The following is a 19,209-nucleotide window of genomic DNA, read 5'->3' on the forward strand; positions in this document are numbered from 1 at the left end:
TGTCATTTTGTAGAAGGTACTAAATATATGAAAGCTAGAATCTGATTGGTTGCTATAGGCAACATCCCCACTTTTTCAAACCCGCAGCTTAGTAAATCTAGCCCGAAGTCTGATGTACTTATGAGGTGATTTATGACTCTCAAGTGTCCCTGTTTAACACTACAGTGATTACACCAATCACCAGCCACAACAAGCAGTGTCATCATTGAGCAATGTTTGTAGGCATAGTGTTTATATGTGAGTGTGATATATAGTATATCCTCTGTGAGTCACAACTATACACACAGCAATGTTACTATTTATTTAGGCAGCGGAGAGGCCCTGTTATTGTGTAACCTTATTTTCCCTTTAGTTTACATATACCCCGTGATATTTCTTCTTTACAAGCAAACCACGTTTTCACAAAACGTTTACATTCAGACACCATCAAAGTATAGTGACATTACTATCTAGTTGCGTCTTCATTGGTGTTACATACCTGATCGTCATTATCATCATCGTCCTGTGTAAATGCTTTTTGGAACATGAAAATCCATAATTGGTAGCTAACATTTTAATAGATGAGGTTTTGAGGAACTAGAAGTCCCAGCATGGGTTGCCAGCTAGGAGCTAGGATCTGTAGTTCCACAATAGATGGAGAAGTGAAGGTTTCTTACCTCTGTGATACGTTGTTCATAGTTTGCAACTGTCCCTTATTTTATTATTGGAAATGTCCCTGTATTGACCAGTACACAGTACGTTTTATTTTACTGTATGTTAGATTTGGTTCTTAGCGTTCATTCTTATTATCTGAGATTTAAACGTTAATATATATTGAAGAGGATTAGTTCAAATACAAAGAAGTGCATTGTAATTAAATCAGTAGTGGCGGCATGATGGGGATTGTAGTGCACCAAGGCGACTGCGAAGGAGACTGTGAAATAAATGTGGGTAATAATACTCTTTTTAGTATACTAAGTGGCTGTGCAGAGTGAGTACTAAGGCAAGACGCGTAACGTATCTTGTGTGACATTGCTCTGTGCCTGTCCAGAAAGTGGGCGCACATGTATGTACCCATAAAGATTTGCGTGATCCTGCCACTTACGCCTGCTTCTTTCTGGAGAGACATTAAGGGTCTCTGCATGCTCAGTAAAATGTATTCATCAATAAACACATAGGGCCTGATTCATTAAGGAAAGTACAGCGAAAAAATGAGTAAATTTGAACCTTGGCATAACCATGTTACAATGCAAGGGGTGCAAATGAGTTTCGCACATAAGGAAAATACTGGCTGTTTTTTCATGTAGGACATAAATTCTTCAACATTAAAAGTTGATCTAGGACATGCCCTACCCCAACTATAAATCTGTCCCCACATTTTAAATTTACCTCCCCCTCCAATGCAACATGGTTTTGTTAAGGTTCAAAGTTACTCATTTTTTTTGTATTCCTTTCCTTAATGAATCGGGCCCATTGTATACAGCAGTGGATAGAATGATAGATACTTTTTTATTGAGCTTTCCCTCTTTAAAATGAATCGTCTTTTGCTCCGATTGCTTTAGATCGTCTGTGGGAACTGCAGCCCACAAGGACAGCGGCGGCTGAGTCAGAGGCTTTGGGGGTCTGCAGACACATATTTCTGCCTTCCCAGTACCGTGGGACTGCTCGAACCTTCTTTCCGCAGCTCTTTCCAGCTCCCATCCATGTGGGGAAACTCCCAAGCAATAGGAAATGACACAGAGTCTGTATACACGGCACATCTGCTAATGGTGCATGATAGGCAATGTCTTCATGATGCCAGACAGATGTGCTAGTTTATGTCTGCCCCATGAACCTATAGCTCCCAGCAGCTTTCAGTGGAGGTGTCTGAGGAGTCTCCGTGTTCCAGAGTGACATTTTGGGAGACCAGAAGTGACCTAGACAGAATAACTTACTGAGTGTGCAGAAAACCTAGGACTGTTTTACATGCACTCTCCTAACGCTGTCTTTATCCGGCCATCACAATGTGTTTCCTCCACATGTATATCTTTGTTATGCATTGTGCATCTGCAGAACATTACTGCATGTACTGAAGAAGAATGAGGTGCTGTGGCAAAGGCTGGCTCCCTGTATCCCTCTAGCAGTAGTGGAACTACAAGTCCCAGCATGCCAGGAAAGGACAGCTGCAGAGCCACCAGTTACCTATATATGGTGTATTCGAAGATTAGACCAAGACACTATGGAGATCTACATACACTATATATAGGTGTGATTTGAGAGGAGGGGATGGGAGGGGCTACATGACTCCGCCTCCTGTAGAATCAAGCCCCACCTCCATGAACAGGATCTATGTTAGTTCAGAGGTTCTGGCTTCTGGAACTAATCCAATCCCAGGGATCTCATCCTACCTGCTGTGATTACCATTGTTATGTAACGTACTTGAACTCAGCCCTCACTTCCCTATCCTCCTTACCCACCCTTTCCCCTCTCTATACTGAATTGTACAAAAATGTGGAATAAATTAACACAGGCTGCAACTTTCTCAGAATGTCACCTCATAACCGGACTACAGGGAAATGTTTTATATATATATATATATATATATATATATATATATATATATAGATCTAGAGCATAAAGTTATTTCAGTATTGCTCAGGTTATAAAACCATTATATAGAGGAGGAATAATGTAGAAATATTACATTTAGCACTATAATAACAGCAGTACTATTAATAGAAATGTATAATGATAAGTATTTTTTTATGTGGGTGGAGGGGCGATCTCATCTCTTCCAGTGATAGGTCACACGTTTTGGCAAAGTTTCAGTTTAAAGGAGCTCTGCACTTCTGGTAATCCCCCCTTTGTTGATTGATGTCACCTCTTCTATAAAGCATTTTTGTGGGGTTCCTCCTATGAGAACAACAGAGCAGATATGGGGCCTGATTGGCTGCCTTGTTTAGGGTTATCCTTCTGGGAGCCTGAGGACAAGCAATAGAATAAGGTTGGCTTTGTTTGTCTGGGGAAATCTGATGTCTACTATCAGAAAGGAGACATTATAGTCTTGAGTAAGGACTCGTTTGTCTTCATAGGATGATGTGGATCTTAAGTTTAATGTAACCCTTTGTATTGTAAGGCCAGAGGCAATCATCCCTGATGCCATCGGGATGAAGGGATAAAACATGCTTGTAGAATGCTTTGAGACATAAGTAGATAGGATAACAAAAAGCAAACATATACGCAATTAGACCCGCCAATGAGTGCAGCCTGCACACACCAAAAACCAGTCCCACCAGGCTGTAATAAACTTTGTACAATCAAAAACTGGAGTAGACTGGTGCTGTCACTGTTACGTAGCATAATAAGAAAGCCACACAGCTCATATCATGAGTCCCACATTACTGAATGATCCCGTGATTGGCCCGGCAGTCTCCTATCTATGGAGCCATGAGCTGTATATTATGTCTAGGTGCTTGTATAGATGATACAAGTGGCTGCTCCATGCTAGTTCCTCACCCACAATAAACAGGTATGAGATATAACCTAGAGACATAGTACGAGTGGATGATTCTGCTCTTCAGAGCTGGGGGGTTTGGTTCAGGAGCACAAATTGGTCTGATCTGGAAGCTGGAAGAGAAAATGACTGCTGGTAATCGCTGCTCTCAGCTGTTGGGAGGGACCCCGTAAATTGTTCATTCCTCCTAATGATGGGAGCGTTTACAGTAACAGGGAGAGGTTAGAAGAACAAGGGATTCTCAAAATAAATCTGTCTACTCACTAAATGTCAGCGAGACCTGCAGAGGAAACGAATCCTCCAGTGCCCTCCTCAAGCCAATGTATCCGGGCCCCTTAAAGTGTTCGTGTCAGCAGTATACCGCTAGTTTATACGAGTACAGCTTGCAGTACGTTGCAAAAAAATGATGACTCAAGACCAGTGGTGGGTTAAGAAGATCCCCTAATTCCCGTCTTGTCACATATACCCCTGCAACAGTGGGGGCAGACATTTTCTGAGCTTAACCAATGTTCTACCTATCCATTCACTAGTAGCTAATGTCATTACTGTTGCCTTAGGCCTTAGTGATGAGCTACAGAATGGATAAGCAGCAACCCCATATAAACTGTCCAATTAAATGCTGTCGTCTCCAGACACGTATCCCGCCCACTTCTGAATTCTTCCAGCATAGACGAATGGGAGAATATTACAATTTAGGGAACTATTGTCTATTATATTGTTATTCTTCTTTACTCACAGCTGTTCCTATTGTTCAGTGAGATACAAATAGATTTGCCAAACCTGTTAATAGTTGACCAGTGATGTTAATTTTATGCCAAATATGAAAAGTTTTATTTTGGAGAAAAAAAAAAAAGTTTTATCCCGTTTTCCATCTCAGAAGCAGGTAACGCCCACAGTATGCATAAGTAGAGATAGTTTTGTTTTGTTCTGTTTGTTTGTTTTTTAATCACTTTTTAAATATTTGTTCAGCTGCATTTTTCCACGTATCTATGAAGCTTTTTCTCTTATGTTTTTAGAGTGTACCAGTCAGTAAGGTTTTGAAACAAAAAAAAATATACTTGAGCTAAATCCTAATTGAATCTCACTATAAAAAAAGGATTCTCCTCTCTTTATGTCTTACACTTCCTGCTATAGTGGTGTGGGCTGTCCTATGGTTTGAAGATGCCATCATGTTATACATCAGAGCTAATTTCGTGAGAGCTGGCAGTCTTCCTACAGTTTTTTATGATGCCATTTTAGCAATGAGCATGCTGCATACATGCCTCTTCTCCCGGAGTGTCAGGTAGACTCCCGAATTTCAGTCATGTGTCTTCACACCCGCCCGCACATTTGCCCTTGAGATATCTCGCATTGAAGGTTCAAAAAGAAGGCAAGTATGCCCTTTCCCCTTCGGATTCCTGCATTGGAGGTTCAAAAAGTGGGCAAGTATGACATGCCACTGCCGGTGCATGAGATGTTCAGATTCTGATTAATACTCAGGAATATTTATGGCAGCCCAGAACATGGCAGCCTTCATACAAAGATATAAAACGATGAATGTAGTAGAAATGACGCGGCTGTAACACACTTGTCTTTCTATGTCCTTTAATTAGATTTTTGTTTTATGTGCAGTTGTGTGTAGGTGACCATGCTACTTTGAATGCTTTCAAAATTGAGCCGATGTTCAGGCTGGAATCACAGCTCATTTTACCTTACACCTTTGTAATGAGCAGAGATATCTTACCACAATAGCCGTCAATGTACGCGGTGATATCTGGCGGCACGCCGCTGGCAATTGATTCTCCCCCCCGCTTAGATCACCCAGCTGTACCCCCTTAGTTTTGTTGTGGGTCCAGCCTGGGACTTGTCTCCTCCAGCTGCTGTTTGTACTAAAACACGACTGCGTCTCGCTCTCCTCCTCCGCTATGTCCAGATTCATGTTAGTTTAGTAGCTGCCACTGCAAACAGCCTTAAATAAATTATAAACACTTGAGGAAATCTCTCTAATACATTCACTCTCAGCAGCTGGAGAAGGACATTGGACATTTGTCTCTACCTATAATTCCTCCTAGCTGCAGGTATTTATTCCTGATGCCTAGTGTTGGTTTTGTACAAGCTGGGAACAGTTGACTAAATATTCCTATTGTGCTGTCATATATAATGGTCAGCTCTAAATGGTAACTTTGTTTAAGGACTCTACACCGTACCTCATGGCTGTTTAAACGGAGAATAAAAGGACCCAAATCACCCTAGAATGGAGCCTAAAAGATTAAACTCAAAGATCATAAGCTGGAGACTGTGTCCTAAGATCCTATACAGTTGTATGGAAATGTTGGTCATTCCTGGTTAAAGAGGATGTTTTCACTGAATGCCCAGGTGTAATACAATCTCTGCAGGGTAAGATCTGTAGATATGATATGTTAAGGCACAATTACTATTTATTGCTGAATTTAACAGATTTAATAATAATAAAAAAGAAACCGTTTGGCAGAAATCACAGCACGTATCCAGCTAAGGGTCTTTCTGCTCCTGCTTTAGGAATTTTTTCCCACTCTTTCCTCGGGAGATTTCTTCTAGCTGAGAAATATTCTTAGATTGTCTTGAACACGCTGCATATTTGAGATCTCCCCGCAGATTTACAACAATGTTCTAGGGGCTGTGAGGATGTTCCAAACTCTTTATCTTTATAAGTACTTCACGGTTGATTTTGCGGTATGTTTGGGATTGTTATCCTGCAGAGACATCCAACCTCTTCTTCTTTGACACTTGGACATTAACTTTTGGGGTTTGTTGATATTTAGTTGAATCCTTTCTTCCTTCCACCAGGGCAATATTTCCTGTGCCTCCGGCTGCTACACAACCCCACAGAATAGACCACCTCCTCTACGGTTGGCAAGATCTTCTTTTCTTAACAATGGGACAATTGTGGGCGATCATATATGAAAAAGGGAAAGGTGGGTGGAGGGACATAGCGTGACCTGGGAGATACCTGTACATGACAGTTTGGGGATTGTGCCAGGGGATCTAAAGTAACATAACGGATCTTTGTAGCTTCAATTCTACAATTTATGTTGAGCTGCTTGAAAGTAATTATTGCTAAAGTAGCTGTCTGTGTTATATAAAGCTGGCTGGTATGGCATCCTGGGACTTGTAGTTCCACATCAACTGAAGAGCCTGGGGTTGTCTAATCTGTACTGTAACACTCCTGTACTACAAATCCTGATAGTGGGAGCCCAATATTAGGAGGCTAAGTACCGCTCCTGTCGCTACGGATGTGGTATCATCTGCGTTTATTAATAAGAGAGCTCAGAACGTCGCAGTTACTGAAAGAGAAACTCATGGCTTATGCTGGGACCTTTGAAGTGGTCACAGATACTATTCTTGGCTTTTCTGTGGCCTTACTTCACCCTCTAACATAATAAGGGTTAATTTAGCCAAAAGTTCAAGTACCAGATGTGACAGGAGAGTCTTGTACACTATTAATTTAGGCCACTGACTCATGGCTCTCCCCCTGCACTTGTGTCATTTAAGTGTGTCGGTAATAATTGTGCAGGGGGTAAATTTAGATCCTCCCCACATATATCTGTTATTGCTGGACCAGGTGTGTTCGGTGTCTTTATTTTCATGCATCAGTTTTTGCTACAATAGCATACCTTCTAAATGTCCCGATTCATGCAGAGCAGACCCAATATAAACAGCACAGTCCTGATTTAAACAGTCCGTCAGTCGCCACTTCGGGAATGTAAAGCAGGAAATTGTCTGTAACACTAATATTTCCCACCATCATAACTGCTCACGAACTGACAGGTAACTGATTAATGTTAGATGTAGAATAACTTTATACGTACCTGCAGCCTACACTCAGTCATTTTCTGGGCTGAACCAATATTTATAAGAATATAAACGATCAATTTACTAGAAATTGTTGCCCCATGAATATTAATCAAACTACTTGTATATTAAGTGTGTCGGTGTCAGTCAGACCACAATATGGCCACCTCCAGTGAACCTCATTGTATGGTTACCAACTGTTCCAAAAATGTCTCTACTGACAAACTGCACTATAACATTCTTATTTTTCTACATCATACTTGCCTACTTTTTCTACCTATATAGACTCCGCAAGGGAGGTCCAATGGGCAAGTGTGGGAGGGGCATGTCAATGATATTTGCATCACAGCCCCGCCCCTGCTGTGCAATGCGGAGATTTACTGCATTGCACAGCTTTGGGCGGGACTGTGATGTCACCACTTGCAGCAAATCCCCGCCCCACTACTTCTCAAGAATAGGCTGTGTTCTCGTGTTTATTAGCCCAGCCCACAAAATGGCTGCATCCACTGCGTACAGGCAAAAAGCAGGGGTTGCTGGGTTGGTTAGGGCGGGGTGTGCAGGGGGTCGTCCACCCCTCCGGCCAGTCCTATAGTGAGCTACCTTTGGTTAGGTCACAGGGCTACCTGCATTCTGTTTCCTTTAAGATATTCCTAATAGGCTGCTTGCACCCCCAGGATAAAATTTGCCAGCCAGCCCCTGGCCAAGGGTACACTCTAAAAAGATAAGGAGACATAACAATGGTGATGCAATGTTTCTGTGGTTCTCTAGTGGAAATATCTGTAAAACTCCTTCTGTACATCCCGTAACAAACCTATCATGCACATTTTCATTCCTTGGCCTGCAGTCTTTGCAATCCTCAGCTTTCATTCCACTCTCGGCACCTTGGGGAGCAGTGACTCAGTCTCGCTGTAAAGTTCACTCGCGGCCAGCAGCAAGGAGCAGTGCCTGATCCACTTCTGCTCCTTACGTTCCTGTGCGCTTAAAGTGAAGGGGGCGTGTCCACCATCCTCTACATGACCCAGGCCTCCGAAACACAAGGAGGGATGAGAATGTAACGGAGGGGGGAGGCTGATTTGGAAACATCTGGGGATAGTTAGCAGGATCTGCTAGTGGGAACATTTTGTATCATGATGAATTAATAAAAAAAAATAAAAAATGCTCAAAGTTAAAATATTCCGTGAAGTTTTTTCCAGTGAACGGCATGTCTGTGGTACCATGTTGAATGGAGGCTGAAATGTAATTATTTATGTCTTTAGTATGGATAAACTTGGCTAACGCAAACCTTTTAATCCAAGTCCAACTTCTGTCACAATATGTGAGATATACGGTATGGAGACGCAAAGGGGGCCTGTAGACCTCACAAACTATGTAAGGAAACAGTGATATATATAAAAGTTCTGGTGATTAAATATATCACTATAATCCAAAGTTGTTGCTGATATATTTGTTAACTCCTGTAAGTACTATCTGTCTGAGTGGTAAATTCCGATGTCAGTGCTTATAATTGGTGAGTCCTGATCTTATCACTTCTGTGTTAATAAGAAAAACTTGTGTATAGTAATGAATAACAGACGGCCTACTGTACATTATTACGTTAATAGTCGTCACCTTGTATGACCTTTATAGAAGCGCTCAGTCTGCATCTATATGCCTTTATATGGTCTCTGAACACACACTTCAAATATTCTTATACTTTAAAGTATCGGGCTATCTATATAAGTCAAACTATAGAGCATGTGGTCGGTGTGGAACTACAAGTCCCAGCATGCCCTTTCTGTCATATGTTGGCATTTTCTAAATGGGATTTGTAGTTCTGTAGCAGTCACAGAGGTGCCAATTGCTTAAAGCCGCCCTAAAACATCAGCAGAGATTATTAGGTACAGATGAGAAGTCACAAGTCCATAATATTAGACCAAACTGATAAATTCACCAGGGGGTAAATGTATCAAGCGGAGAGTTTTCCGGCTAGTTTGAAAAGTATAGATGTTGCCTATAGCAACCAATCAGATTCTAGCTGTCATTTTGTAGAATGTACTAACTAAATCATAACTAGAATCTGGTTGGTTTTTTTCAAACCCGCCGGAAAACTCTCAGCTTGATACATTTACGCCTCTTTAGGTCTCTTGTGGTACTATAGTTTATAATGTACTAATATTTCACATATTTACAAATATGAGACAAAAAGTGAAAACTTTGCTCAGAGAGCTGGAGGAATAATTTTATAGAAAGAAGAGGTGAGGGAAGATATAAACTGCAGACCAGATTGTGATGGGAGAATGTTCCGATAGATCAGCTGAGTGGAGCAAGTTAGTATGGGGCCAGGTTATATGCTTGTCTGAAGGGATGGGTTTTGAGGGAACGTTTAAGGGTTATGAGTGGTGGCTGAAGGAAGTGAGTTCCAGAGAAAAGGTGCAGCTCAAGAGAAACCCTAGAGGCTAAGGGACACATTTATCAATGTTCGGCAAAAGTGAGAAATAGTTATCAATCCTTATCGCATGGATAAGGATTGAACTATTTCTCAAATTTATAAACAACAGATCACAGAAACAGCAGTTCCGAAAAACTGCTGTTTCTGTGATACAAAAAATCATACTTGCCCCCCTCTTCGGAAGCGCTGTCTCCGGATCTTCTCCTCGTTCTTTTCATTCTTCAATTGCGCATGTGCAGTTCCAAGAACTGGACATGCGCACAAAGATCCCCGCTCTGTCTCTGCAACTATCGTTTTAGAGAGAGAGCTCTGAGTGACAGGGCGGGATCATGTGATCCCTCCACACATGCGCTGTCCAGCTCTGCTCTTCGGAGCAGAGCTGACAGCATTGGATTTCTTCAATTCTGATAATTATTATCAAGACAAGTTTCCGAAAAAAATGTTTTTTCGGAACTTGTTAGATTTGAGCTGGGAGCAGTCACCATACTGTAGAATGGTAACTGCTCCCAAAAACGAAGAGGAGTGCAAAGCAGCAGATATCCACAATATCTGCTGCGAAGCACCTTTCATAAATATCCGGAGGACACCCAGGGAGCTTAATTTCATGGTAAGTGCACTACCGTGCTTTCATAAATATGCCCCTAAGTGAGAAGAGGTGATCGGAGGAAGAGAGAAGATGTCATGTGTATAATGGTAATTCGGAGAGTACCATAAGATTAGGGAAAAGATGTAACAAGGTGCAAGACTGCTGAGGGCTTTGTAGGTGAAGACTAGTATTTAGAAGCGTATTCTGTGCGTTATAGGGACCCAATTTAGATACTGTGTGTAGCAGCATTAGAGAAGTGGGAGTAAATAGGGTGCAGAATTTATAACCGATTGGAGTAAAGCCACTCTGTTCAGTGGTAGACTACAGGGGAGTGTTGGAATAACCTAGTGGGGATATGATTACGTCACCAATATTTTAGCTCCATCATGCGTGAGAAAGGGACCGATGTAATATATGTTTTTAAGCTGGACGCAGCAGACAGTTCTTAGAACGTGAGCAGTGAATGACAGTCATACTCCTAAGCAGCGGGCTTGGGAAAATGGAGAGATTGGAATGTTATCCCCAGGGGTTGGTCTGTCAGGGAAAGGAACAGATTTAGAAGGAGGAAAAATGACAAGTTTTATCCATGTTAATTTTTAAGCACGAAAAGAACACAGATGTAAGACGTCCCGAAGCAGGATTGAGATGAGATGAGAGATCAGGAGCGGAGTGTTAGATTTGAGTGTCATCAGCATATAGATGATACTGAAACCTGAAGGAGAGAACTGGCTGAAGAAGACCACGTTCATAGTTGGAGAAGAAGAGGTATCCAAGGACCGAGTCTTGTGGTACAACAACAGAGAAGGTCAAGCACAGAAGGTACATTATCAGCTCTGTCAGAGAGATAGGAGGAGATCCCAGATGGTGCAAGACCTTGGATATCCAAGGAAAAAAGAGTTAGGAGTAGTAGAGATTGATCCACTATGTCAAAGACTGAAGATAGATCAAGTAGATTAAGTATGGAGCAGTGATGTCTGAAGTTAGCAGTGAGTAGGTCATTGACTACTTTAGTAAGAACTAGTTTCTGTAGAGGTCACACACCCCCATTGTAAGGGGTCTAGTAGGGAGTTGAAATAAAGATTGGTCGGCAATGGCAAATGAACATACATTTCTATTGTGAATGGCTGATGACTGGAGGAGATGAAGGGTCCAGAGAGAATGGGTTTGATAGTAGCATGCTTAAAGGAAGATTAGGAACCTCCAGTTGGAAGAGTTCAGATCCTCTTGGTAATGACAACGAGAACTTGATCACTTCTATTCGTTTGATTGCTGCCACCTCTCAGCCTCGTTAACAGGGCTGATCCCGTATTGTTGGCTATGTTTTTCCACATTTTAATCGTTAATTGTATCTGTTGAATGCAGATAGCGTAGACAGATTTGCTTTTGGCTAAACCAATATTTCTGAGAGTGTAACCTATCAATTTACTAGAAATCAGTGACATATTAAAAGCATGAGGCACTTTGCACCTCTTGCCTCAATAATATCACTGGGAACATTGTTGCGCCCACAGAACGGCTCCCACCACCAGTAACGAACTAATAGGCTGCCTCTTCTACAACCACAAGCTGTTTATATATTTCAGTCTTTTCTGGGAGAGTTTCGTAGCATTATCTAATTGGGTCCGTGTCATGTTTGGCCAGGTTCTGAAGAACTTCTTGTTTTTTGTTCAGCTGCCCATATTTCCTGATCAGGCTCATTTTCTGTACTTGTCCTAACATTTATCATGGTTAAAAAAAAAACGAAAATGTTAATCTGTTCATGTAATGGATGTTAACTCTGTGTGTGCTGGAAGGAGCAGTTGTGTTTTTAGGGGCCCCTCCAGGAACAAAAGGTCAAAGAATGTGAGAACTTGAAAGAATTTAATTTCTTCTTCAAACCTCGGCCCGGCAGACCCATTACAGACCCGTTGGGAACGAACATGCCTGGGTCTTATTGTATCCTTGCCAGTTTTAATCAGTTGGATAAAAATAGCCATCACAGGAGAGAGGTCATTTTCCAGTATAATTTTATCTAATCTTATTGATGTGCCCGCAACCAGCCGTCCCAGAAGTCTCGAGGGGGTGGGGGGAGGGGTTTATACTTATTACGCCATTTGTGGTTTTAGAAGAATCGGACCTTTGAGGAGACATTATATCTGACTGTCTCTTGTGTAATTATTTATTCTCAGTGTTCTGGGCAAATGATTCAGTCTGACTCTTCATGGAGCTATAGATAATGGCAATTAAAGCCTATGAAAAGCCGTGTTGCACAATAAAGAGCTGCGTTGGTTATGTGCCTTCATATTATATAGGCTCATGGTTATTATGCTGTGGAAAAGCAACTGGAAAATATTTATGAAAGTGGAGAACTACAGGCCTGCAGGACAATTTACACTTTGTATCATTTTTGAGTGAGTTTTTACAGAAAAGGCACAGACGAGCGCCAAAATGGCAGCAACTGCGGCGTCTGATGGAAGAAGCTGGTCGGATCAAGGCGTACCTTGTGTTCTAGGTGCAGAACTAGATTTTGCTTTGCAGACAAGGGGCCCGATTCATTAAGGATCTTCACTTAAGAAATTTCTTATTTAAGTCTCCTGGACAAAACCATGTTACAATGCAAGGGGTGCATATTAGTATTCTGTTTTGCACATAAGTTAAATACTGACTGTTTTTTTCATGTAGCACACAAATATCAACTTTAAATTTCAGTGTACAAATAAGCTATCAAGTATTTAAACAGTCAGTATTTAACTTATGTGCAAAACAGAATACTAATTTGCACCCCTTGCATTGTAATATGGTTTTGTCCAGGAGATTTAAATAAGAAGTTTCTTAAGTTAAGATCCTTAATGAATCAAGCCCAAGATATTTAATTGAGATTCAAGGGATGGAAAGTGCGCTTTGATTTGCGTAAGTAGGCGTACATTTCCACCACAGGAGCAAGATATTTGGCGTCTAGAGCTATGCATTCATTTTTTACGGAGCATTGCCAAAATTAGATTTCGATTTGCAACAACTCTGAGCTGGTATAACTCATCCCTTGTTCTTTAATGCCATGCATTTTACTCCTTAGCCGTAGGATTTCATTTCAACGTGCACCTTGCACAATGTAAGAAAATGGGGACATGTAATGAAGATAATACAATTCACTTGCTCTCATGATTAACTTAATCGTGAGGCTGAACGGAGCAGTATTTTAGGAGAACAATTTAAAAGTTAAAATTAATTAAGAAGGGTGGGCATGACGTGCTAGTAGGCAAGACTTTACCCTGGCAAAGTCTTAACACGTTGGCTGGCATCTGTGCTATCTGGCTAGTCCCACAACGTCTTGGCACCCACCACGTTCAACTTCCTCCTGCGTGCTCCCCATGTTGTCATGCCCATACTTACCTACTAACCCTGTATTTGTACTAACCCGGGATGTCCGGTAAACCTCCCAGACTCTCAGGACAGTAGGAGCTCCCGCTTATCTGTAAAATGGATGGGGAACGCATTTCGGTGCACAAGAGCATGATTTGCAGCAGTGGGCGGGCCTTATTTTGCGAACTGCGTCATTGTGCCCCTCCCCACCGCACATTGTCACAAATTGCGTAATGGAGCAACAGGAGCATGATGATGCCAATCTTCTCATCCTGCCCCCAGCACTTGCCCCTTGGACATCTCCTCTGGGGTTTCCCAGAGGGAAGGTCCAAAAAGTAGGTAAGTATGCCACAAACTGATAACACAAAATAGCATTTGTGTGTCCAGGCTGTTAGAGATACACTGTCCGCAGCGCAGTTCAGACACAGAGGAGGCGATAGAACAAATGTAGCGAGCAGCCTTGCTGGGAAACGGGTTACTAGACTTTGATCCATTAAGCAGAACAAGTTAATCCTGACAAATCCAAGTCAGAAGAGAGAAAAATCTTTGATATTGTGGGGTTACATCAATACATAGATTTGTCTCATTACCGTTAACTTCGAGTCTTTTATATTTGTGTGATCATCGGGCTTCTGTGCCCTATTTATATTGCGCTTTAAATCTGCTATTACAGAGCAAGATTTAAAGAGCCACTAACACTATATACATAACATGCACAAATGTGCAGATACGTGGCTGAGGAATGGATAGAGAATTCCAGCTACATTGTGACAAATCTCCAATAGCTGGAAATGAAATGAAAGTTTATATGAACAACTTGCAATACTGAAAATCATTGGATTTGAGACAAAGATAGTGGAATGGATAAAGGTTTGGCTTAAGGACTGGAGACGTATCATTATTGAAGGTATCTTTTTGCAAATTATATAAAGATTTTTAGCGAGGTTGCTGCCCCAGTACAAACAAACAGAGGAGTGGACTAAATTGTGGAATCTTAAGTTCAACACTTCAGCATGTAAAATAATGTATTGGGGACACCATGTAAATCTGAAAGCAAATCACAGAGTGAATAGTGATTGTAATGTCAGCAACAGAGAACGGGATCCAAGGAGTTCTAATTACAGATGATATGGAAACAGTCAAATAAATTAAAGGTATTAATAGAGGCCAGGAAAGCAGAATGTTTCAAAATCAGGGGATTTCTAGAACAAGGGGACAGACTTGGAAATCGGAGGCAGAATAAAAGGTAACATACGAAAAGATTTGTATACAGTAATGGTGATGGAGTCATGGAATCGTCTCCGAGCCGTTGTGGTGGGGGACTGTACAGTAAAAGAATTCAGGAATGTATGGGGCAAACATACGGCTATGGTTAAGACTTGTATTAAGAAAACATCATCCCCACCAAAACTCCACCTAGCTCCCTCCAAAAAAATAAACAAACACATAAAGGGCAGATTAGAGAGACCTGTGTGTTCTTTTGTGACGTCAGAGTCTTTGTTGTTATGTTGTGCACAAATTAAAGCCCCCTGGAGAGAGCAAGTATTGGACTCATCCCAGATATCTCACACACACACACACACACACACACACACACACACACACACACACACACACACACACACACACACATACACACACACACATCACGACTGTGGCATTTTTCCTCTCACTGTTGGAAAGTCAGACAAGGACAGATCTGTGGTTACACCATTCCCAGCCTGTATGTAAGTTGCGGTTTCTGAAAAAATGGGCCCATGTTTTACCATTTGATGCCCACATAGACTTCTGTACACCCCCCATCAATTCTCTAGGAGTCTGAGTCCTATGATGGTTTCCTATAACAATAATAACACAAATCAATTACTTCCTAAAGTGGATACATTGTCTAGAAACTGCAGGTTTGGTATGGACAATAGAATACTGTCAGTCCTGCGTGTTGAGGGTTAGGGCAGCGTATAGTAGAGGAATGCCGGTCGTGCGGAGTGTGGAAAGGAAGGAGTTAAAAGCCGTTGGCGATGTCTTCATCGATTTCCCTAAAAGTGAATACATTTTTAATCGCACATTATCATGTTGCTCCTCGGATTTGAAAGGAGAGAGGCTTGGTGACTCAGTGCCTGAACTAGCTTGCTGTTTGACGCCTGAAGACAAAGTATCGTGTACGAAAGTGGGAAACCAGATTTAAATCTCAGTATAAACACTTGTTCTCACAACGGAGAGCTTCCCGCATTACTCTGAGATTATTAGTAACCTGTTATTTATATAACACTCCAATATTATGTAGCGTTTTACATAGGATGATAAATCTTTACCCCAGGGGAGCTTACAGTCTAAATTCCCTAAACACACAAACACACAGTGACATTAACCCTCCAGAAGTTTTTGGACTGTGGGAGGAAACCAGAGCACGCCATGTACTGAGTATGGATAAGGACCTAAGTAGTCTGAGCCCCTCGGTGTCCTAAAAAGACAGGAGCCCACTTGTTTTAAATAGCGTAATATCCTCTTTCATGTGAATTGCTTGGCATAATGCCCATAATCTTAGGTTACATTATAATAAATCCGTGAACTGAATCTTATCTTAATAGTCTTAAGCATAACCCTTACCTATGTAGAATTAAATGGTCCATGCTACTCAAATAAATGTGAAAAAGGAACGCTACAATAATCTTCAATGGAAACCTGTAGAGCACAAGATGCATAACATGCGGGCCTGGTCTAATGACTAGTATGAGATATTTATACAAGAATAGATCTTAGTACTTTATTATTTAAAAGGTTGTAGAACTTAATATTGACATAAAACCAATGATAGGGCTTGTTGGGTTTTGTAGCTCTAATATAGCTGTAGGGCCATCGGGTACTAAGTGCCGACCACATGTTTTAATTCGATCAGATGAAATTGTTGTGATCAGATTGGATCTGTGGTCAGGGCGTCACAATCATATTGTAATGAAAATTGGCTGCACACGCTACCCTCCTATTTAAGGGCTGACCAATTACAATTAGAGATGCTCAGGCTCGGTACCTCGAGAACCGAACACACCCGAACTTAGGGGATCCGAGTACTGAGCCGAGCCGGCTCGGTACTTTCACGCGCCCTCGGAATCGAAAACTAGGCAAAACATCATTGTTAGGTCGTCGGATCTCGCGATTTTTGGATTCCTTTTTAAGATCCAACATAACGGTGGGTGGGAGGGAGGGTTGAAGGACAATTTCATCTTGCACCATTTTTCTTTTTTGCCACTGCTGTGTACCAATGTGTCCTAGATGTGCCAGGAACTGCCGTGTGTTTGTGTCGTTGCTCTGTCGCTTACCATCCAGCCAGGTCGCTGCAGTATTTGTCCGAAAGTGTATGAAAATAATATTGTGACCTGTGAGGTGGTCAAAATTGACTGCAAGTGACTTGAAATGAGTGTTATTGAGATTAATAATAATGTAGGAACTAAAAAGAGCAAAAATATGTGATTTTAGCATATTTTAGGATTTTTCCTAAAAAACCAAAGCCAAACCACACGAGGTCGGTTTTGCCAAAACCGAAACCAAAACATGAAGCTAATCCAGATCCAAAACCAGATCATGGGGGTCAGTAAGCATCTCTAATTACAATACTCAGGTCTTTGGCAAACCCAATTTTCCTTCCCGCTAGAATCAGTGTTGGTTAACCTGTGACACTCCAGGGGGTAAATGTATGAATCTCCGGATTCTTCATCTCCGGCGTGTTCAGCCTCTTCAGCGCTTAAATTTAAAGCGGCGCTGCATTGTAAAGGGAAACTTCCCTTTACAATGCAGCGCCGCTTTAAATTTAAGCGCTGAAGAGGCTGAACACGCCTGAGATGAAGAATCCGGAGATTCATACATTTACCCCCAGGTGTTTTGAAACTACAGGTCCCAACATACCCTTCCAGCAATAAGCTGCTATATATATTGGCAATGCATGCTGGGGCTTGTAGTTTAACAACACCTGGAGTGTCACAGGTTAGCCAACACTGCGTTAGATCAAACCCAGTCCAACTAGATTCAATCTTAGCTTATTTTTGGTATGGGGCCAGGCTGCTGTTATCGCGTGAGCAGCTTAAATCCCAACTAAGAGCAACCAATAATTATAACACTAACAGGAGAAAGTCATTGAAAACAGAGTAAAGGCCTCCGGTTGATCAGTTGATTTTTTTTGGCATACACCCTAAAATGCCCCTAAAATTCAAATCTCATGGTCACTTCCCAGGTACCCAGACACCACTTTCTCTTAGCTGCAAGAAAGTGACTCTCTCTTTGTGCATCCAAATGTATTTATTTATGTGGCAGTACAACGGGCTTCAGAAATGAAAGCAGTGTCAGACCTCAGGCGTGTGTAAGCTGTGTGTGAGCCCTGCAGAGAGTAATAAGCATGAACATGTTTTCAGCCCACACCGCCCCCCCTGGGTGTCTCTTCTTATTAACCAAGTGTATGCCGAAACTCCCTCCGGCAGTGAGGGAGGTTAATGGAGCAGCCTGCAGTTTCAAATGTAAACTTCACATTCCAGGCCCCAGACAAGATCTCTGGCAGGATAAGAAGGGACTGGAATGAGACTTGGAACCTCATTGGGTAAGGGACAGTGGGAGATTTATCACGTTTGGCTTTTGGCAATATACTGTGAATGTAACACACACTGCGGTATCAACCGTGGATTTAATGCTGTAGAACACGATCCCGCGCTCTGAACTGGCAGCGTGATTGGCAGAGGATACTGGTAATTGTCTCGTGTTCATTAAATAAGGTGACAGATGATGTCAGTTGGTGCCTTATAAGATGACTGATTGATATGTCCAAGAAAAATACAATTGAAATCTCCATGCCCAACAGTCAGATTGGCACAAGACCATTGTTGGCCAAGAGGCTAGCATTCCAGTTGAGCGATTTTTGCGGGACAAGCATTGCGTTCTTGGCTCGTGTTTCCTCCAGGTCACACAGTAACCTTATATCGGATATAAAAATGCTGATAGCACATCAGTTGTAAAACTGGGTACACACCGATACAATTATCGTGCAGATCACACAATTCACAACCGTTTGGTCAGATAGTGGAGGACTGTATGGTCCGACAATCGTGTCTTATCTTACCGTAACACATCGCATCTGTTGATTTGGTTTTATAAACTTCCTAAGAATCTCCATCAACAATGGAACGACGTCGGGCAAATATGGCAGTGTGCACGCACTCACCACCAGCAGTGTAGGCAGATATCTGTACAGTGTACAGAGTCACAATCTTTTCCGCAGATGGTTATGAGAGATGAAGAGCACTGATCTGAAGGTAAATTGTGTAGGTGTGTTCACGTGAATCGGCTGCTCATCGGGACTTTCAGTCGTTGACAAAATCGTTACAGAAATCGCATATGAAGTAAAATTCAATAGTCTGTACCCAGCTTTACCCAGAGAAACCAACCAGACATTTGCTGCCAATAGTTTGTCTTGAACTAGACTGATAAAAGTATTTAATAATAGGTTACTGTTGGATTACCCTTGCTGAAATTTATAGAAATACGTTTTTATATCTCTACAGAAAAATAGTTAATATTTAAACAATTCCACAA

General features: G+C 41.7%; 1 protein-coding gene across 12 annotated transcripts in view; it reads left to right on the plus strand.

Moving 5' to 3' along the window:
- Positions 1 to 19,209, plus strand: part of TNS1 (tensin 1) — a 322,456-nt gene that overhangs the window by 179,174 nt on the left and 124,073 nt on the right. Inside the window, exon 1 of one of the 12 annotated variants that reach the window (XM_075181092.1) lies at positions 10,968 to 11,115. The exons of the other annotated variants lie outside the window; for them this stretch is intronic. Within the exon in view, the coding sequence (XP_075037193.1) occupies positions 10,996 to 11,115 (120 nt within the window). The 5' untranslated portion in view covers positions 10,968 to 10,995. Of the gene's footprint in view, positions 1 to 10,967; positions 11,116 to 19,209 lie in introns of those variants that run through there. 12 annotated transcript variants of the gene reach the window in all.

This window comes from Mixophyes fleayi, chromosome 7 (genome assembly GCF_038048845.1).
Source record: "Mixophyes fleayi isolate aMixFle1 chromosome 7, aMixFle1.hap1, whole genome shotgun sequence".
In the NCBI taxonomy this organism is placed as follows: Eukaryota; Metazoa; Chordata; class Amphibia; order Anura; family Limnodynastidae; genus Mixophyes; species Mixophyes fleayi.